At 39.2% G+C, this 22,959-nt stretch overlaps 1 protein-coding gene across 1 annotated transcript in view; it reads left to right on the top strand.

Moving 5' to 3' along the window:
• Window positions 1-22,959, top strand: part of TRPM1 (transient receptor potential cation channel subfamily M member 1) — a 167,339-nt gene that overhangs the window by 63,187 nt on the left and 81,193 nt on the right. Inside the window, exons 2-3 of the mRNA XM_027851493.1 lie at window positions 19,139-19,218; window positions 21,825-22,020. Coding sequence (XP_027707294.1) covers window positions 19,139-19,218; window positions 21,825-22,020 — 276 coding nt within the window. The remainder of the gene's footprint in view (window positions 1-19,138; window positions 19,219-21,824; window positions 22,021-22,959) is intronic.

The following is a 22,959-nucleotide window of genomic DNA, read 5'->3' as shown; positions in this document are numbered from 1 at the left end:
CTGCAGTGTCATTAAATACTAGAAATCACATTGTTCAGTCAACGGCAAAAATGGTTAAGTAGGAAATTTGTTTTCTGAGACCTTTCTTTTCCTTTTCATTGCCATCCCTATCACTTGTGGTCAGTGCTGTGACTGTCTAAGAAACCAATGTCACTAGCTTCTCCCAGGACTACCCCTTAGGAACACCTAGTGTTTCCTATCCCTGCTATCAACACAAGGTTAAAAACCAACCAATCCTTTGTCCCGTTCTTCCAAGGTCTATCTAGAAAACCGGCTAATCTTATGTCCTAATAAATGCGTAGGTGTTAATGACTGTTACGGCAGCCCAGTTTACATTGGCATGTGGATAGCCACTTCACTGCCAGAAGAGAGACTATTTGTTGTAGTAGAAAGGGCACCAGTTTGAAATCAGAATACTTGGCTTTGAATCTCACCCTCTTACTGATTAGTTATATGATCCTGGGCAAGGTGCTTCTCCTCTCTAAACCTCATTATCATTATCTAATTTTAGACCAGAACTGTTGTTTCATTGCTATGGTGAATTCCCAGGGAGGAAACTCCCTCTATCAATGCAAATTGCCCACTTCCACTTAAACATACCATCTTTAATAGCCACCAGGGACATTGAGAGGTTAAATGACTTTCTCAGGGTCACTCAGCAGTATGTGTCAGTGACAGGACCGTAAATGATGGTAACTCTCCTCCCCACTTCACAGGATGATAGGAAGGATCAAGTGATCTCTATGTTGTTGTTTTGAAAAGAACTGGATGTAATGGTAGGCATTTCAGTGGCTACTGCAGACAGTGGGACCACCCCTCATATTACTCCATTTATGCTAGACCAGTACCAATTTCAGTTCTCTGCTTGGCACCAACAGCACCATTGCTAGTTTTGGACCATTCTCTCCCTCACGTCTCATCCAACCCTCTGTAGTCATGGCCACACAACAAAAGTATGCAAAGTATAGGAAGATGGGAGACATACAATACCTTTTAACAATGAAAAACCAGGACATCAGCAATTCCTTGTTTAAGAGAAATTAAAGAATAAATCTTGTTCCTTGTTTGTCTTCTTTAATGCTGGCCTTACAGAAATACCACAAGGGGGTAATTAAGAGCCTGCATTGAAACTAAAATGGCCTAGATAATATAAAATGCATTATTATAGTAATGACTTTTCTTCTTTTGGGGGTTCAGTTCAATTCCATAAACATTCACCTATGAAGCAGTCACTATTTGCAAAACCCTGTACTAGGTACTGAAGGTAATACAAGGCATACATATCTCTGCCTTCTGAGAGTTTATGAGGAAAGATAGGATATATACAAATCCCATAATATAAAAAAGAACATGAGAACTCAACAGACATTTTTAAAGAGCTCACTATGGACAAGATAGGTCACACAAGTTGTTGGTTGTTCAATTTTTTTTTAATACAAGCATTTTTAAGTGTTTACTCCGTGCCAGGCACTATATTAAGCACTAGGAATACAAATAAAAGCAGAAAGAATGGCAGCCCCAGTCCTAAGGAAGTTTACATTGTAACGTGGGGAAGACATAAGGGGAAATTGAAAAGTGAAGTGATAGAAGGGTGAGGGTAAGGATGTCCTTAGGGGACTTGGTAAAGAAAATGTGTAGGGTAGCCTGGAGAGAATTGAGGCATGGCTGAACTGGACATCCCCTTGAAATGCAGGTTCTGGGATGAGCCATTCAACTAATGGGAGAGGCTACTGTGGCAAAGAGTGTTTCCTATGTGTAGATCCCACAGCCCGAGTAAGCTTTCTGGATGAAGAGAATGGTAAAGACTTCCTCTACTATGCTCTGGAAAGCAGCCTGGAAAGAAGGGGGGGGAAGAAAGAAAAGTCATAAAGATTGTTAGTGATAGAGCTTGGATTTAAATTCAGGTAGAGTGACACCAGGTTAAACACCCTTTCCAGTGTGGAGGTAGAGTTGACACCTGGCAGAACATGAGAGGCAAAGGAAAGGCACAAGACAAGAATGAGTCTGAAGTTGAGAGGAGCACAGAAGTGGTTAAAAAAAAAAAGCACCACAAGACTTTTGAAGAGAGATCTTCAAAGTATTCCAGACATGGAATAGCATAAGCAAAAACAGAATCAGGAAAACACCACACAACTAGAATAGAGAATAATTCAATTTAGCAGGATCATTTGAGAGTAGATTGGAAAGCTAGGCTGGAGCCTGGAATGCCAAAATATGAGTTCAAACTTCATTTGGTAGACAATGGGGTCTCAGAATTATAATGTCATGATCATAGAATGTTAGCGCTAAAAGATACTTTGAGATAATCTAGTCTAATACATTCATTTTAATAGACAAAGAAACTGAGGAGCAGACATGTCGAGGGATGTCTGCCCAAAGCAAATCTGGGACCAAGACTTCTGCCCTTTCCAGTACATCACATCTATTGACCATTTTTCTCGGCAGTGAGTAAGAGGATGTAACTAGAGCTGTATGTTAAGAAGATTAATCTGGAAGTGGTCTATAGAATGGATTGGGGTGGGGACAGTCTAGAAAACTCATTTGTAGGCTATTATAATAGTCTGGGGAGAAATAATGAGGGTCTGAACTGGATTTGTGGCAATAGGAATGAAGAGGAGAGGTGTAATTTGATATTACAGAGAGAGAATCTATAGGACTCAGCAACTAGATGTGGTAAGTGAGGGAGAGAAAGGAATCAAAAGATGATTCTAAGGTTTCAGGCCTCAGGATAACTGGGTTACTAGGAGAACAGGGCTACCATTAACAAAAACAAGGAAGCTGGAAGGAAAGGCACTTTCTAGGGAAAAGATAATAAGTTCCATTTAGTATACGTTGAATTTGAGGGTACCTAGGGGACATTTGGTTTGTATTTTTTTCTTTTCAGAATCAAGTTTCTTAGATTATATTCATTCAGAGCAAACTTTGCTGTTATTCAATGGAGAAGAAGGGAGCAGGCCCCTCGGGCCAGCCTGCCTAGCATGCCTCTTACCTCTACAAATATCATGGTAAGGTTATAATGATACGGGTGGCCACCATGGCTGTAAATCACAGTAGGCAATCCTGGCTTCTATATATACTTTCCTTTATTGGATTTCAAATCAGTAGGCATTGATTTTCTGCCCCAGACCGGACATTTTAACTTTGACCAGTGGCATTCCCTTTGGGATCCATTCTGCAACTTGTTGTCTTTCTTATACCATAAAATTATAGCTTCACTGACAATCCCAGTAAAGGAGGTTGAGTTTGAACTCAACCACTTGAAACCAATCACAGCATATACTTTGTGGGCTTCCTTTTTGGCAGCAAAATCCTCCTAACCCTTATTCTACCTGTCTGAGTAACTACCTCTCATTTGGATGGGGCAGGGAGTGTTCAAGACCAGTTAGCCATATGTGAACAAGGGGTAGGGAGAGCAAGTAAGAATAGCACAGAAGGATATTAACTAAAATAATGTCTTTTCCAGCAAGGACCAGGAATCTCTAGAGTCTGAAAGAGGACGTGCTCCCCCTTTCCCTCTTTAAATGCGATAATTAAAAAAAAAAACACTAGAACCAATTGAAATTCTCCCTTCTCTACAGAACAGGTAGAAATCACTATACCCATTTGCCCCTTATCTTTTGTGCCCCTCTCCTAAACCAAAGGGGCTATTTCTAAGTTGATAGGCAAGGTGCTCTGGATTCTGACTCAGCATACAATGAGGGAACTAAGGATAATAAGTCCAACATTTGTAGATCATTTTATACTTTCAAAAAGCTTTCACCTCCATTATTGATTCTCACCACCTTTGAAGTAGGCAGGAACAGAAATTATTAAGCCCATTGAACAGAGAGGAAAACTGAGCCACAAGGAAGAATAAGTTATTTGCACAAGGTCACACAGCAGGATAGTACAGCTTTGGAACTGAATCCAGGTTTATTGGATCTTAGTGCAATAGGGATCTTGTTGATGGCAACATACCAGAATCTAGCAGAAATTACTTTGACAGTCTACCCAAGGCTTTGACTGTGTATGCCAATGTGGATCTTGCTAATTAATTATCTTGATTGTTTTGATGTAGTCCTGGTGTTTTCCTCTTAATTGGCAATTTGTACTTGCTGAGTGCTAACCTGTAATCACTTTGCATTCTGCCACTAGGGTGATCAATTCAATGAGCTGTTGGAAGGTTAGCCCAGAATTTATTTCCTTACTCCTGAAAAGAGTTCCAGGTTATCCCATTACCATTATGATTAATACTGTGCTTATCTTGTACAATTTTGCTGGCCCATTAAAAATAAGAACTCCTGAGCCCAGATTGATTGATGCCTGCTCTCCAATACATACAAGTAAAGAGTAGAGGGTTTTGATAAAATATGTGTCAGCATAAGCATATTTTGAAATGCCACGGGAAAACAAAAGAAAATGTTACTGAGGCACTAGAAAAATAAACCTGAAATGAAACTACTGAGGCATGTAATCATTTCAAGGTTATGTGATGTGAGCGGCAAAGTTTATTTAGACACTCATTTACCTGCATGAGGTATAGAATGAAAAGGAAAAACATTATTTGCTTATGAGTCAGTCTATAATACACATTTCTCAAAAATGTTTTGGAGCTGATGTTGAATTCAATTCAACAAAGATTTATTTAGTACTAATTTTGTGTATAAAGCCCCCTTCTAAGTCCTAAGGAACATATACAATGGTTAAGAAAGACATAATCCCTACCCCTGAGAAGTTTATAGCCTAGTAGGGAGGAGAGGACACAAAAATGAATTACTATGATACTCAATATTATATAACTATATAGGTGTACTACAAAACAAAGTGCTATGCGAGATCTGAGAGAAAAGCCACTAATACCTGAGAGGGTTGGGAAAGGTCTCCCAGGGAAGGTAGTACTGGGGCTAAGCCCTAGAGGTTAGCTAGGAACCCAGCCAGTGAAGGAGAGAGCTGGAGGACTTCTAAGCATAGGTACAGCCTAAGCAAAGGAACAAAGCAATATAGGGTAGAATGAGTTCAGGAAGGGCAGAGAGCAGCCCATGCTCACCACGGGATAGCATGTATTTCTTTAAATTATGTGCCTTAAAAGTCAACAGTCATTTTCCTTACAGATGAATCCATCTGTTTTCATAATAGATTTGTTTCAGTTCCGCAATCCAGCAAGCATGTGGCCTAGGTTCTCCTCATCCACAAACCCCTGAAAGCTACCGTCGGTTCATGCATCTATTCGAAACTACAACTCATTAGCCTCCACTTATGTTTCTCCTTTGCTAGACCAAAACATAAGACACATTAATTCAAAGCAAAAAGCATTTAGGATAGCAAAGTAAGCAACAAAGAAGCACTTCCCCCCATATTTGTAGGGGCAAATTCTCCCAGAGATTCACATCATGGGTAGAAAAGGGAACAAGAATGAGGAATTCATGTTGCTGAGAAAGGCATACTCCTATGACTGCTTCCTGAGCAGAACCTATCTTTTCCTCTAAAGCTATTTATTCTGATATAATGGTATCATTTTCTGGGCTAATTTTTCTTGACCACATTTCAAGTCTGACCTACTAGGTTCCATTGTATTGCCATTACAGAATCTCTACTGTTTCATCTCTGCCACACTACTGCCATTTGCTCATTTCCTAATAAATTATACCTACTATGTAGCCTCTTCTCCACAGGGCAGTGGGAAAATGTTTTGGATTTTTTGTTGTTATTGTTATTATTGCTATTTGTTAGTTGACTGGTTTTGAGGTGTTTTTGGTTTGTTTTGTTTTTTTTAGCATCTAGCACAAAAGTTCAGGATTATCAATTCTTTTATGAGTTGAATTTCTAACTGCACTCAGCCAACCATCAAAAAAACCTTGCATCAGATTTATCTTTCAGACTCTTTTCTTTTTGTCTCAGGAATCACTCCCTAGGCTTACCTACTATTTGGGCTGGGGTAAGGAAATTCTTTTTCACTCTCATCATGCCTTTAGTCAGTGGTTTCAGGGACATTTAAGTCATCTCAGTGCTTTTCTTAGCAAAACTGGAGAGATAAAGTAGAAGCTATTCCAGAACCAAAAATCACTGTTCTCTCTACATTTATTATGTACTAGATATGTACATATCAAGTTATTATGTATTAACAAGCATTGTGTTAAGCACCAGAAAAGCTACAAAGATTACAGCATAGTTCCTGTTCTCATGGAACTCATAGTCTAAACAGGGATACAATTCATATACTAAGACAAAAAGGAATGCAGTTCACACACATAAAAGGGGCATTAAACAAATGCTCTGTAAGATACACATAGTTCATATAGATAAATATACCAATGTGTAAAATGTTCACGTTTTACTGAAATGCCATGTATATGGTAGGTACTTACTCAGCTCCTTCCAGGTGAATTCTGCCACATACAATAATAATAATGGCTAGCATTTATATAGTGCTTTTGTAAGTGTTATGATTATCTCAACTTTGCAGAAGAGGAAAATAAGGCAAGCAGATTAAGTGATTCATCTAGGGTCACGCAGCTAGTAAACGTCTGAGGCAGGATTTGAACTCAGGTTTTCCTGATTTCAGGTCCAGCACTCTGTGCGTTGGGCCACCTAGCTGCCTTATCTACCTATGGTTCACTGGTTAACGCTCAGGGAAACAGACTTGATACTCTCTCATGTGACTCCTAGTTCTAAAATTCTATCCTGGGATTTTGTAGAAATGATTCCAGTTTAAGTGTGGCTTAGACCATATGATCTCCGTAGTTCTTCCAACTTTTTAATTCCTTTCAGGTCATTTAAAATAAAGGCTATGTCCTCGAATGGCAGCACTTCGCTGAGCATGCCTATAGCGTTTGTAACTTTACGTAAGAAAAATCATTTCATTCCACACTCCATAAATGACTGCAGCAAACATACAATCAAAGATTATACATGGAATTTTGTTGTTGACTTGTGGCAACCACGTCCTACTCTTTGTGACCCTATTTGGGGTTTTCTTGGCAAAGATGCTGGAGTGGTTTGCCATTTTCTTCTCAAGCTCATTTTACAGATCAGGAAACTGAGGCAAACAGGGCCAAGTAAATCCCAGGGTCACACAATGAGTAAGCGTCTGAGGTTGGACTTGAACTCAGGTCTTCCTGATTCCAAGCCTGATGATGCTTTATTTACTGAACCACCCAGCTGCCCCGTACATGGAATAATTTGTTTGTACATGCGGTATGAAAGAGCTCCCCAGCCAGATAAGTCCTGATGAATGAGGCAGGGAATGGGTTAAAAAACAAAAAGGTAGTAAATACCTGTCAAGCATTCCTTTATCACCTTTCCTATATCCCCTCCTTTTTTCTATTATCCAAGGGGCCCTAAACCCTAAAGCTGCCACAGGTGACCGAGGGCTTTGCATTCTAGCTAGAAGCCTAGCCTACTTCCCCAGGCAGTAAGCCAGGTGCCAGATCTTTCCTGACAGACCCTAACCTCGCAAAGTAAGTTATTTATTCTACGTCTCATTTCCTCAGGGCTTTCTGGATAGTGATATACAGTTGTTTGTCAGACTGTATTTAATTGTAAACTATTATCACTAGAAGGGAACTTAGAGGCCATTTAGACCAGCCTTTTCAAATTACAAAGAGGAAGCTAAAGCCCAGGGTCGGAAAGTTACTAAGTGACTTGCTTACAATCAGACAACTAGTAGGGGAAAGAACCCAGAAACAGAAGTCAGAGACCCATTTCTCCAGCACTTTCTCCATTGCATGACATTGTTTCCTGTTTGCTTTATTGCTGGAGTCAAAATAGGCACTTCTATTATTCTTCAACACTTAGGGTATAGAGTAGAAGAGATTCAGAAACTGTGCATCTGTTAACAAATGTTATTTTAACTTCTGCCTAGAAATACATTTCATGGAATTAGCAATCTCCAGAGAAGTCACTGTTTTTTCCTCAGGCCTCTGTTCCCAACTAGTGATAATCTAAATCACAGAATGTTAATACTAAAAGATGTTAAGGGGTCCCCTGAACTTGTCGTTTTGAGTTGCCGTATTTTCCAGAAAGTGGTCCCAGAGTATGCAAGAGGCCCTGAAAATGTCAAAGATGAAGCCCTCCTCAGTCGACATAATTTGTTATTTGCACCACAAGCTGGACTCCCTGTGTGTCCTTAGGAGTCAAAACAGGTGCCAATCAATCTGCCCTAGACTGGGAAACTGCTTACAAAGGGACCCTTGCAGTTTAGCTAATCCATCCTCCTGGTTGGTTTTTTTTGTTTGTTTGTTTTTTGCGAGGCAATCCGGGTTAAGTGACTTGCCCAGGGTCACACAGCTAGTGAGTATCATGTGTCTGAGGCCAGCTTTGAACACAGGTCCTCCTGACTACAGGGCCAGTGCTCTATCACTGTGCCATCTAGTTACCCCAATCCTCCTGGTTTTACAGATGAGGATATTGAGGCCCTGAAAGGTTAACTGATTACTTGTTCAAGGCCAACTGACTAAGAAGTGGTAGAACCAGGATTCAAAGCCAGGTCTTCTGGCTCTAAATTCAGGAGTCTTTCTACTGTATCTCACCAGAGCTAACTGGAATAGAGTCATCAGGGCTTTTCCTGGACAATATTTGGACTCCTTTTGTAGAAACACCCAGGTTTAACACCTGATTAGCATGAATAGTTAGTTAAGGTTGGAAGCTCACAGAAATTCCTTGGCCCTGCCCCCACAATACTCTCTACCTACAATTGCCTGCAGAAGCTCCCTCCCGGGGTCTTCCCTCCTTTTCTCACTACCTTGGGGCCTTGTGTCCTGTGGTACTCTCCTTACAATCCCCACAACTGAATTTCTCTTTAAAAATTACTCTGAGTGCAGATTTGGTACTCCTTACCACATGTGCAAAAGTTACTAGTTACAGCTCTTTATCACACTGCCTCATGTTACCACTAATATAGTAATTGTTAAGTATGATTTAATGCTTTTTCTTCCCTGATAATATTTGCATTTCATCAGGGTTTTAAATGTTTTAATTCATAGAAATAGTGAGTGAGAGGATTTCAGAATTCAGGCAGAACCCAAAGAAGAAGTGTTTAGAGGCTGAGGAGCCTATAATGCCCCTCAGACCACCTCATGCCTATTCATAAGGCTGATCTTGCTCTTAAACACCAAGGTAAACTAAGACTTAATCCAAAACCTGAAATCAGCAAAATGGGGCCAGAAATCACCAGATAGAATAAGGTTGCCTGCAATCCCTGCTTTCAGTTAGATAAGAAAAATCCTTCTTCTGTGAACCATCAACATTTCTAGTCCCAAATGGAACCTGTCATGGTTTTCAACTTGATTTTACAGCTAAGGGAAAAGGAAGTTCACTTCTCATTTACATCAAATCCAATTTCTCCTTTCCACTGAGCCAGGAGGGGGGAGGGCAGCAAAGAACTCTTCTCACCTCAGCTGCATATATACTAAGTCCCAGGAGTCAGTGGTCCTTGAAAACAAACTTTGCTTCCCAGAGCCAGGCTTTATAGTTTGAAGAGTAGAAAGAAGCCTTCGTGGTATGAGTATAAGGGCAGCAAAGGGCCTCCCTGACCCAAATCATTTCCTCACAGTACCAGAAATTCTTAATATTAGCAACTGAGTCCATTGGGTTATGTCATTTGATTTAATAGAATTTAACAATTATTCCATGGTGTATAGGGCACTTTGCTAAATAGTATGCCGCCATGCAGCTTATAGTCTAGTAGGCATTGATGGCATCTTAAGACCCTGATGAAACTCAAATCCCTCTGAAAGAGGAAAGGCATTTGCCTATCACAAGCTATTCATGCCATATCAAGTAAATAGCTGTCTCCTTGGAAAGCAGAGTATAGTATCCTGAGGTAATTGGAAATAAACTAGGTCAGCCTTGATGGGGAAGGAATTAGATGCAGAGTATGGGATACCATTGGAACAAAGCAAACCTGGGTGGGGCATTTCAGTGGACCATGTGCATTCTGGGAGTAGCATGAAAACATTTAGGCAAGGGGGTGAAGCGAACAAGCATTCTTTAATATCTACTATGTGCTCATCCTCTCAACAACAGACAACTCTCTGTGCCTTAGTCTCCACATCTGTAAATGAGATTCTAATTAGCCTTTAAATCCTTCCAGCTCTAACTTACATGATCCTCTGACCTAGGAGAGAGAGAACCTCATAGAACCTAGGGACATGAAATTGTGAGTTGAGAAAGCAAAAAGGACTGTATGTGTCTGCACCTCACATTTTTGCTGATGGACAGTCCTGTCTCTCCACAGAGTGTTAAGCTTTTGTGTGCATACAAGTTGCATATTACCTTCCTTGGAAACAGAGCAAGCTATAATCCATCTATAATTCCATCTAAGCTATAGTGGAAGCAGTTCTGTGGTTTGTCTTTGGACAAACATTGAACATAGAGCAGAGAGGGTTTGGAATCTAGACCCAGTTGTTGTCAAATGGTATTTGAGCCCTGGTTGTGGTATAGGTAACCATCACCAAATCAATACCCTTCAGCTTGGTGTCTGTGCTGAAAACTAGTCATTTTTTAAAAATGCCTGTTCGCTGTGAGTGATGGCAATATTAACATAAGGCAGGAGAAAAATGAAGTGTTCTTGGAATGTATGTATATATGCTATATAAATATATTATATTATATATTCAATACACACATTCTCCCCAGCACACTTATAATAGAATCATTAAGCAAAAGAACAAATGGTTTTTTAAACTAAATTGGTCTAGGAAAGTGTGCTCCTTAGTCATTTCCCTGAGATGTTCTGCCATTGGTTCTGATGCATTCCTGGGCTCTTTTAATAAATAAAGATTCATTTAGAGGTTCACATAGTCCAAGGTCTCAGTTTACAATAAAGCCCAGCCCCACATATGCCACCTGTGTTTTTCCTGACAAACAGAAGTCTTGGGCTGCAAATGTAGCCTGTTGTCTTGTATCTTGAACCTTCTCAATATTCTCTGTTCCTCATCAGTCCTACCTCAGATTGGGCACCATGCCCCGAAGATATGAAGCCCGTGGCATCTTCCTTCTCAGGTTTAAGGGAGAGCAGAGTAGAGGAAGTTATTTGACTCAACGACAGGATTATTTCTTTCTGATCCTCCCTTCCCCTCCCACCGCCACAACCTGTCCAGTATTATCTCTCATTACTCTTAGAATCTTTGACCTTAAGAGCCAGAAGGTACCTGACCAATGCCCTCATTTTACGGGCAAGCAAAACGAATCCCAGATGTTGAGGGTCTTGCCAGTGGTTACAACAGGGGCAGGACTAGAAACAACCCAGATCTCTTAAAGTCCAGAATTCTTTCTTCAACACAACACTATCCATAAATTGGGATTTGGGAGACAGCATCTGGAGGTAGATCTTTAGGGAAAAACAATCTTCCTATTTAAGTACACCATAGTTTAGGAAGCAGCCAAACCCTCTGCTCCAACCACAACTGCTTCTTCACTGCCATCTGCACAGTGCCTAGCATGGTGCCTGGCACACAGAAGGCACTTAAATACTATTGCCTGGTGATTGAAGTAGTAAAAAGGAGTTAGATTTATAGTCAGAGGACCTGGGTTCAAATCCTGACTCTACTACTTAACTACCTATGTGACTTTGGGTCAATCACATCATATCTCTGGGCCTCAGTTTCCCCATTTGTAAAATGAGAGGGTTGGACTAAATGGCCTCTAAGGTCCACTCCAATGATAAAGCTATGATTCCTTGATCTTCTATGCTTTTAGGATCTTACGATCCTAAATATTCCATAACTTGAGAAGCAGCCAAGCTCTCTGCTCCAACCACACCTGCTCCTTCACATTCCTCTGTAGAGTTAAAAAGTACCAGTTTTGGAATCTGAGGATCCAGGTCCGAATTCCAGTTCTGCTTACTACCTGTGTGACTGCAGTCAAGTCTCTGGGCCTCTGTTTCTTCATTTGTAAAATGAAGAAGTTGAGGAAAATGATCTCTGATGTCCCTCCCAGCTCTCTCCATATAAACCTGTGAGCCTTAGCCACCACCACACCTTTTTTTCACACTGTTCTGCCTTATCTGGCATGCCCTGCTTTCTGGTCCTCCCTCCCCCATTTCAAATCCTGCTCATATTTTAAGGCCCATTTCAGTCCCCACCTCCTTCAAGGAAGCCTTCTCTAACTATTCTAGCCCATACTGATCTCTTCCTTCTCTGCTTTCCGATAGCCCTGATAGTCTGAATCACACAATTCAATCCTAGATCATAGACTGTCTCTTCCTGGTCTCTAATGGGTAAACATGAGGTTCTACACATCTCCACCTCCTCTAGCCCCTGGAAGGGGAGGAGGGTCATCATGCTGCACACACAACCACTCAGTGTAAATTAGTGTGATTGGTTAAAATACTTCAGAAGAAACTTTTGTAATTCTCTAACAAAAAATGAAATGTGCTGTATATTTTTCCATGAATCCCCAAAGTCCTTATCCATTTTCACATGCTTTCCAAGCGTGTAAATGCTATGCTTTGCAAGGACAGGGTTTGTGAAATGCACCCGGGTCTGACCTGCCTTCGGGCCATTGTTGTTTTGGAATTTACATTAACAATTCATAAGGAGCCATGGGCTGTATTAGCTCAAAGATTCCATGGTTCTTTGTGTGCTCTAGGATTGGCATTCTTCCACTCTGGGGGTGGAGAAGGGGGGAGAGGTGAGTCTGGCCAAGAGGTTACTGTCACCTAGGAGTTACTCCTTTCCAACACAACCCACAATAGCCAGCCTAGTACAGTGAACCAGTATTCCCAGAACTATTGGGCCTACACCACCTAAGCCCATTCAATAGCCATCCACCAGCACTATTGTCTATGATCTGTCAATCAGGAGGTTTGGACAAACAGCTGTTGTTATTGGGCCAAAGGCAGCCCACAAATGATTGTTAATAAGCCATGTGTAGGATCCTGGTCTCATTTGGTTTGGACCCATAATTCAGTTTTACCAAAAATCACTTGCCCTGGGTAAGTAATGATTTTTATCAAATGAATAGAATTGAATGTTGGTTTTATTTCTTTTTCTGTCTATAAACACCAAGTAAAGATAATGGAGTGGGAGAGGGAAGGGGAGTTCAGGTAGTAAAAAAAACTGATAGGCTGGCAGATGTTTGTGCATATTTGCAAGGCCACTATAGCTGATGCTTCATCTATGTGTTTTACTGAGAGCTATTCAGGCTTCAGCCTTGTTCCATCCGGAGCTTATTATAATTATGATTATGAATAGCTAACACTAATTGAATACTCTAAGGTTTGCAGTGCTTTACATAATTATCTGTTTCCTATGTATGTTTTGTCTCACCAATCAATCAACAAGCATTTATTATGTTGCAGCCATTGTACTAACAAGATTTTAAACTCCACGAAGGCAGGGAATCATGCCTTACACTTCTTTTAAATATCCCATAGTGATCAACATTGCTCAGATCATAGGGTCATGGGGAAAGTGAATCCCAGAGATGTTAAGCTACATACCCAAAGTAATGCAGAAAATAAACAGCAGAGCTAGAATTCAAGACCAGATTTTTTTTTATTCCAGATGCAGCATTCTTTTGTGCCACAAACACAGAAAAACTCAACCTATACTTTCTAAATTGAATTAAGGTTAGGCATTTAACAGTTAAATAAACTTTTTAAACCTCATGATGTAGGACACACATAAATCTTCTTTTGAAAGCTTTGCCAGTCACACCCAAAAGTGGGGTTTTTTTTGTTTTGTTTTGTTTTTGTTTTTAGAGAAAAGGGAATTTCACAAGGTATGAAAGTAGATACCGATGTCTCATTTATTTATCCCAGTTTTGCTAGAGATCAGATGCAATACCAAGCAAGGACACAAGGTGGCATATTTGTGCCAATGTTCTATGGCACAGTGTTTCATTTTGTTGACTCCAAAGTTTCTTTCTGGCTGGGTGAAAGGTTAGTTTGTCAGAAGTGGGAGCAATAGGTCACGGGAAGCAGCTAAGTGATCATTGGTCAGATTGTTGGTCCTGCAGTCAGAATTGTTGTTCTCTCATTTTTCAGGCATGTCTGACTTGGAACCTCATTTGAGGTTTTCTTGGATGCTGGAATGATTTGCCATTTCCTTCTCCAGCTTATTTTACAGATGAGGAAGCTGAGGCAAACAGGGTGAAGTGACTTGCGCAGGGTCACACGGCTAGGAAATGTCTGACAGGAGATTTGAACTCATGAAGAGGAGTCTTCTTCGCTCTAGGCCCAGTGCTAAATGGGGATAATAATAACAGCACCTACCTCCCAGGAATGTTATGATGACCAAATGAGTTGAAGTCTTATGCTTAAAATACGTCTTATGCTAAAGTCACATGCCTAGCACATAGTAGGTGATATGTATTAGGTGGTATTTATTTATTTATTTATCTATCTATTTATTTATTTATTTATTTATTGTTAGTATCAATTTTTATTCAGCCAAACTCTTTGAGGTTTGGATATGACAGGCCCCTTTAAAACAGAACCACTAATTGAATGAAAGCCTTGTGAAGTAGAAGCATGATCATGTAGGTGTTAGGAGACCCAAGTCCTAGTCTCAGATCTAGTCATTATTTCCTAAGTGCAAAGCATTTTACCTCTCTGAGACTCAGCTTTCTCATCTATGAAATGATAATACTCATGCTCTAGCCCTCTCAGGGTTGTTATGAGAAAAATACTTTATAAAGCTTAAAGCACTCTTATCGCAGGGGTGGGGAACCTGAAGCCACAGGTTCCCCATCCCTGAAGGCTAAGTCATTATCTGAGAAGGGTAACATACTGGGTCATTAATACTTTAGGAACTTAAGGTTTATAGTTAGACAGAAACATAGAAATCATTGAATTCTGGGGTTCTTAACCTTTTGGGGGTCACAAACCCCTTTGGCAATCTGGTGAAACCTATGTATTTCTCAGAAAAATGTTTTTAAGTAACTGGAGGAAATGATGTATTTCAGCTAGAGGTTAGTGAAAATAAAGACACAATTTTTTCCCCATCCAGGTCCACAGACCCTTCCCACGCACATGAAACCTATCCACATGGTCTATGGATCCCAAGTTAAGCAGCTCTGGTCTTGATCAACTGCATGATTGTATAGATAAGGAAACTGAGGCCCAGAGAGAAGTGAAAGTGACTGTAATTCAATTCAACCTTGACTAAGTTCCTTTCTCAAAAGATACTGGTACTAGACATTGAATTGGCCCAAGGTCACACAGAAGGTGAATAACAGAATTTGAAATAACAGAATAACGGGATTTGAAACTAGGTTCCCAGTGCCATAGGATTGTAGATTTAGAGTGGGAAGAGTTATAATAATAATAATAATAATAACTAGCATTTATGTAGTGCCTCAAGGTTTTCAAAGTACTTCATTTGCTCTGACACCTCTATGAGGTAGCTGCTATAATTTCCCTCATTTTAAAGCAAGGAAGCTAGGGGTGAGAGTGGTTGAGTGACTTGCTTAGGGCCAGATACCTAGTGTGAATTAGGATTCAATCTAAGGTCCTCCCAACTCCAGATCCAAGATGCTTTCCACTGTGCCAATTTCAAATGTCAGAGGTGATCTAATCCAACCTCCTTATTTTATAAAGGAGAAAACTGAGACCAAAAGAAGTTATGTGACTTGTCCAGGGTCACGGGGTTAAATGAGAGTTCTGGATTCAAACCTGTCTTCTAACTCTAAATCAAGAACTCTTTTCGCTATAATACACTGTTCTCTCATGATCCACTTCATGCATGAGTAGTCAAGGGCAAAAAGATTATTATCTACCCAAATATTTTCGGTTTATGTCACCTACAAGAAATTCTCTGACTGCAAATCCAGTGTTCTTTCTACTATTCTACGCTATTTTTAGAATAAATTAATTAACACATTCCATAGCAGGAGTCAGTCTTTTTCATTAGCTACAGAGTCACATAGCAGAACTCTGAAGAAATGAGATGGATGGAGGATAATCCTCTTTGGATGGGGGTAAGGAAGCCAGAAAATGCCTGGATAGCACAGGAGACCAGGTATAGGTAGAATAACACACTGGGGCTACCCTAGCAAGCTAGGAGTCAACCTGAGGATTCTGGATGTCTAGGGAGGGCAACAAAAAGGAAAGATATGGCCCCTGAAATAGTCAAGCCAACTTTTCCTATCCCACAGTTCAAAGACCAGCATATACTAACAATAACAATAACAATAACAATGGTTATTATTAGCTAATATTTATATCATACTTATTCTGGGCTATGGACTGTGCTAAGTTCTTTACAATTATTATCTCATTTGATTCTCACAATAATCCTGGGAGGCAGGTGCTATTATCTCCATTTTACAGATGAGAAAACTGAGGCAAACAGAGTTAAGTGATTTGTACAGGGTCACATAGTAAGTATCTCAGGACTGGATTTGAACTCGGGTAGTCTTGACTCCAGGCCTAGCACGCTGCCCACTTCACCAGTTTGCTGCCAAGAATGCAGGGTAGGGGGCAAAATGGACTGCAGGTGTTCCCAGCTGCCTCTTTACTTTTTTTTTCAATGCAGGAGAAGATAATAGCATAATCATTTTGGAGCTGGAAAATTAAGAGCTGCCAAAGGTGGTGTTTTTTTTTTTCAGTTTCACCTTTTATATAAAGAGCATATAGGGTATATATTCCAATGAGCCTCTGGCTTTCTTCATCAGATTTAACTCATTCCTGGTATACCTAGGAGTCCAATCTCATTAAATATCCTTGGGGACTTTCCATATTGCTCTTCTAGGGTTTGCTGGAATTTTATCATTTTTAATGGATCTCTCAATTCTAATAGCTATCTCAATGCTCCTCCTCACTTCTCTTTTCTACAAATACAGCTGGAAAATTGCCCAAAAATCCTCTAAAATGTGCCAGGTCCAAGGTTTTTAATGCTATTTCCAAAATCACAGGGTGTGATATTATCTCTCTAAAAAAAAATCCTCCTCCCCTCCTCCTAAGAAATAGTTCTATCAACTTGGTGTGGGCATCCCACATAGAACCTTTTTAAAAGGGGTTAGGAGGGAGGAGAGACAATTTTCCCCTAGTCAATAGTCTGTTTAGTTATTTGCCCCCTATTATAATCAAGCTCTATGTAAGGAGATTAAACAGAAAAAGGCAGGGCATTTCAAAGGCAGACTGGCTACCCTTTGTGTTGATTCCAGTGAGCTAGAATGCCCATTTGCCTTCTTTTTAATTGGAACTAAAGCATGACTCAGAGCCATGCATAGAAGCTCTACCCAGGCCCTTACTCCCACTGAACCCCAGATACTTTCTGAAGAACAATAAACCTGGAATTTTCTTTGCTCTTTTCAATGGGATTGACACCGTTTCATGGTGGAAATAAGCATGGTGTAGTGGGAAGAGAATTGAAGATATGGGAAATGGGTTCTCGTTCTGACTCTGCATGGATGAGTTGTATGAATTTGGATAAGTCACTCCATCTGTCTGATTTCATCTGTGAAATATGGGCGAGCAGGGGGCTAGAGGGTTAGATAATCAAGAAAGTTCCTTCAAGCTGAGGCAGCATAGATAGTACAATGACCAGAGTGTTTGGGTTCAAATCCCGCCTTTGATGTTTACCTACCTGGGCAAATCAGCCTCTCTCAACCACAGTTTCCCCATCTGTAAACTGTAGGTTAGATGTCCTCTGAGATACTTCCTACGTCTAGAACTGTGATCTTATAATGTGAGTCCTATGATATTTCATCAAAGAACCAGCTCTAAGAAGAATGTTAGTGATAGAGGCAAAGGCATTCAGTGAGTGCATGGTTGGTACAACAGTCTCAGCGACTGTGAGTAGCTCCCACACTGGAGGCAATAGGAATGACTCAGTATTTGTCTGTGAGGGTAGTGCTTTCATGGTGCAGAGAAGGCCAGCACCAGGCCCAGACACCGTGATTAATGATGCCTCTGGATGCTTAGAGCATTCTGCAGGCTTCACTGTCAGCTCACTAACTGAACTTCACTGTTCCCTCTGAAAGACAGTGGTTGGAGTAATTAAAGTAGTAATGTGTTGCTGTACTTCTCTGGCTTCTCCTGGCCGGAGTCCTGTCATCTTCAGGCTTCTTTTTTTGTTTGTTTGTTTTAACCACTCTGACTTCCTATGCCTCTTTTGAACATCTCAATGGGAATGTCACTGAACAAGAACTATTCAATTTCAGAGTTGGGAAGAACTTCAGTGGCCAGCTTGGCCACACCCATTCCCAAAGAACGATTCTCATTTTAACATGCCGGATAAGTGGTCATGCAGCTTTTGTACCTAATGTAAGCTGGACATTGGGTTAGGGGATGCAAAAGCAAAAATGAAACAGTGCTCAAGTAGTTTACATTCTTATAGGGAAGACTATATAATATAGAAGTTATTTTTTTCTTAAAACTTTCAGGTTTTATTTTAGAATTTATAAAATTCCAGTGTTATCCATATTCATGAGCCTTTTTATACGTTTGCATATAATTTCCAAATTCCAAAGTTATCATTCCAAAAGAAATCATTGTCATGGAAACACATGATTTAGAAGATTTTAAAAAACAAGAAATGGGACAGACTATCCCTCTGTCTTATCCCCAGCCCCAAACTCATTTGATATAGTCAGAAGATTTTCATAAGTGAGGTATTAATGTGCTAACGAGGTATTAATACCCTGTTACAGCTTTAGCAGTATGAATAACTAACTTCTCTGTGTCTTTCTCATTGTAAAATGACTAGAACTCTAACATTCTTTCCAATTCTATATCAATTATCCTATTTTATTAAAAATTGTATTTTTCCATTTTATTTTTTTAATTAACAATAATTTTATTTCTCCTTCCCCTCCCCCACTTGAAAGAGGAAAAAAAATCTAGCAACAAATATGCATAGTCAGTCAAGACAATTGTTCCCACATTGTTCATGTCCAAAAATGTATGCCTCACATTTTTGGATATGAATTCACTTTGCACCATCGCCTCTCTGTCAGGAAGTGATTTGCATAGTTCATAATTAGTCCTCTGGAATCATGTTTGGTCGTTGTATTGATTAAAATTCGTAAGTCTTTCAAAGTTGTATTTACAATGTTGTTAATTTATGAACTGTTTTACCCTTCCTGTTCACTTTACTCTGCATCAATCCATACAAATCTTCCTAGGCTTCTTTGAATCCAACCCTTTTGTCATCTAGAAATGGATGATGGATTGATGATATGCTAGTCTAATTTCTACTTCTTCCTCTTTCAGGGACAAAAATCTTGGGTAGAGAAGACTTTTTCCAAAAGAGAATGCATCTACACAATTGTCAGCAGTAAAGACCCAAACAGGTGAACTAAATACAGTAATCTTGCTTTGAGATTGACAGCTTTTCAGAAAGGAAGCTGTTGGTATGGGCAGAAATGAGTGAGGATAGTGGCCCTAAGCAGAGAAGGTAGCCTGAAGTAAACAAGGAAACTAAAAAAGAAACTCTGATCAAAAATATTTCCACCATTAAGTCTACTCACTACAGAGTTATTCGGGTTGATAAGATCCTCTATTAAAATGCAAATATCACCCTAGGGTGAATTCTTTCAATCTGACACTAAAATCACTTTCCTTTGAATGCCTTTTAAAACCAGTGCCCTCAGAAAAATAGGAGCTTTTTCTTGGTAGGGAGAGAATATTAAACAAAGTGTGGAAGACTTTAGGGTAGAAGAGATGCCAGGAGGTGAAAGCACAGTACAAAAGAAGATCATGAGGATAGCAGAGGCTAGCTTCACTTACTTTGCAATTTTGCCTTGGGCTCTAGTAGTGGTTGGATAATACTTGTTCTTTGTTAATATCTCATATGGTCTTCTACACAATTTATTTAGTATTATTTTGATACTGTGTTTAGATAAGAAATATTCTATCATATGAAAAATAAGAATTATTTTCAAATTTAAAAATTCAATTCAAACCAAAAATTAATATGGCCTCATTGCTATCATTTAATTCTTTTTCAAAGAAATCAACATGTTGCTTACAGTTGAAGAAAAGGTCAAACAATGATAAACAGTCATTATTCTAAGTCCACCAAAGCAACCTTGGAAAACTTTGGTCTCATCCACCCAGCTTAAAATAGATTCTCTTAAGTTCTGGCCTTTTAAATAAATGTGGTAGATATGATTTGAGGCATGTCTTAAGATTTCATCAGTCCTGCATCTACCACTGACTTGCCCTGAAACCTGAAATTCCTACCATTAAAGTCATCCCTTCCAATTACAGCATTTCCTTCCAAAGGTCACTGAAAATTCACATCCCTATGAGAGGAGAGAAGACTGATGGGATAATCTATTACTACCCATTAATACATCCCTTTCATTTATCAGATTTATTGCCATAAAGCCAATCAGAGAACAGAGTGCTGATGGGATTCCACATAGGAACTGTACATTTGAATGAAAGAAGGGCTGAAAGAAAGGTCTTAATTACGAGGAACTTCACAAGGAACACAATCTTCTACTCCCAGGAATCCCACAGGATTGGCTAAGGTCAATAGGAAACAAGATCGCTATAGCTATCACTACAATGACTCCACTTTCCTCATCCAAAATCAGAATATCCTAGGGGCTAAGAACACTAAGGTTCAATCCTACAAACATTTATTAGGCACCAATTAAGTGCCAGACACACAATGAACAAAACATAGAAGACAGCCTCCTGGCACTGTTTCGTCCAAGAAGTAAATTTTTCTTCTCTGTCTTGCTGCAGAACTGTATTTTGTGAGGCTACTGTATAGACTTAGCCAAACTTTGTAGCGTTTTAGACTATTATTGAAGAGATAATAATCCCAGAGAATTTCTTATTTTTTTTCTGTTTCAGTATGTCAGAGATATAATTAAAACATGATAGTGTTGTAGGATATGATCTATGATTTACATATTTACCTACCACATGTGTGATTAATTACATTTTTGCCTAGAAATTGTCATTCTTTTTTGTTGTTATGAAGTGAATAACTTTTACAGGTTTTATTTTCATCTCTGCAGTAATATTTATATACACATATATGTATATACATACACACACACACACACACACACACATATATATATATGAACTCACATAGTATAGCATAATGAATAGAATTCTGACCTTAGAGTCAAGAAGACTAGTGTTTAAATTTTGCCTCTGAGTCCAACTATGTGACTATGGACAAGTCATTTAACTTCTCTAAGTTTCAGACTACTCTAAGACTCTAAAGCTATTGATGTGTTCTAATTTGCTTGAGTAAAGGGAATTCTCAAACTAGGAGTTCTAAAACTGAAAAAGCACAGAAATCTGGTACCATTCAACATCAGGATAAATGAGTTCTTGAGAGCATAGTGCCATAACTGGATTTTGCAATGATGACCCTCTACCACTAAGAAAAGGTAAAATCATGTCCCTAAACTATTTAGTAAGGCAGTAAAACACAATTTTTAGAAAATTTTTCATCTTCATTGGTTAAAATTGTGAAGTTTTTGAGTTTTCATATATCATTTATCTAGAAAACACAATTATGTGTAATATCTCATTCCCCAATTATTCTGTAAAGATTATTAGCTCCTTCAAGGCAGGGGTCCAGGTCATATTTGTCTTTGTATCTCCACCATGTTTTATTTATCATAGATGAGGGCAGGGTCTGTTTTTTATCTTTTATTGTATCGATAGTACTTAGCACAATGCCTCACAATAGTAAGCTCTTAATAAATGCTTGTTGACTGATTGAGAATTGAACTACAGATTATAATGTATACTAATTTGGAATGTACTCTTATACAAGTTTATATGTTGGCAACAAACATTTGGTAGCATGGATTGGCCCTGTATACTGTACTACTGATAGAATTAATGAGACTAGATAAGGCATCTTCTAACATGATGGCACACTTGTTTAATGAAAATAGAGATGTTTGAACTTTATTTTTAGGTGTTGCTGTGGCCTGCCTATTTCTCAACATATTCCACCTCTGCCAAGTAGCACCCCCAACAAAAATGTGGAAGAAAATAAACAAGGGGAGGCACAGCCAGAAAAATGGTCTGTCAGTAAACATACCCAACTGTATCCCACAGACTCCTACGGGATGCTGGAATTTCAGGGTGGTGGACATTCAAACAAAGCCATGGTAAGAGACACATTAAGGAAAAATATGGAAGAATTTGCTGTTGGCACCACAAAAGTGAAGTCTACTATACATATATATATATATGATATTTTCATTATGCTTTTCGTTTGAGAGTGGAATGAGTTCCTTGTATTTTGAGGGTACATGTGGAGTCCCCATGAAAAAAAGATGCCCTTTCCTAAAATTGGGCCATAGGCCTCAGACGTTTCCATGGAAAAAACTTCAATCAAAGTTATCCCTATCCTGTACTTTTTAACAGGTCTTTGTTTGACTATTCAAGAACCGTCCTTAGATATGGAAAGGAAGTTTTGTTTTCCCTGACAAATTGGTGATTTGATGATATTCTTAGGTCCTCTAAAGTCTCCTGGAAGGATTTTTAGGTTGAGATTTTTTTTCTCCAACTTTGACACTATGAAATAGCTTCTCTTTGCACAGAAATACAATGGAGCAATACAATCTAATGTTGTTCACTTTGTTTATGCTTTGTGTATCTTTCACAGGAACTCTTGTGGCTACTAGGTAGCTGACCTTAATTGGTTTAAAAATACAAAAATGCCAAATGCTACAGGAAATAATTTTCTTTTCTTAAATATGTATATATATATATATATATATACACACAGATATTTAATTTATGAACATAAAATATACATGAGAAACAGTGTGGGATAATGGATGGAAAGCTGGCCTTAGATCTAGGAAAACTTAGGTGTCAGTTCTACCTTTGATACATACTTGCTGTGTGACCCTGGGCAAGAAGGTGTTGACTTGAAAGTAGAGAAACTCTTCTTGCCTGGGAGCTCTTCATATCAATGAAATCATAGGTCTAATTTCCAATTCTACCCTACAGTATATATGTGTGTGTGTATGTATGTATGTATATATGCACATATACATACATGTACACATGAATACATGCATACATAAGCTAGATACACA

The sequence above is a fragment of the Vombatus ursinus genome, unplaced genomic scaffold (assembly GCF_900497805.2).
Source record: "Vombatus ursinus unplaced genomic scaffold, bare-nosed wombat genome assembly UNPS02009205.1, whole genome shotgun sequence".
Taxonomy (NCBI): domain Eukaryota; kingdom Metazoa; phylum Chordata; class Mammalia; order Diprotodontia; family Vombatidae; genus Vombatus; species Vombatus ursinus.
Note: the sequence above shows the minus strand (reverse complement) of the source record. Positions and strands in the feature narration are given on the sequence as shown.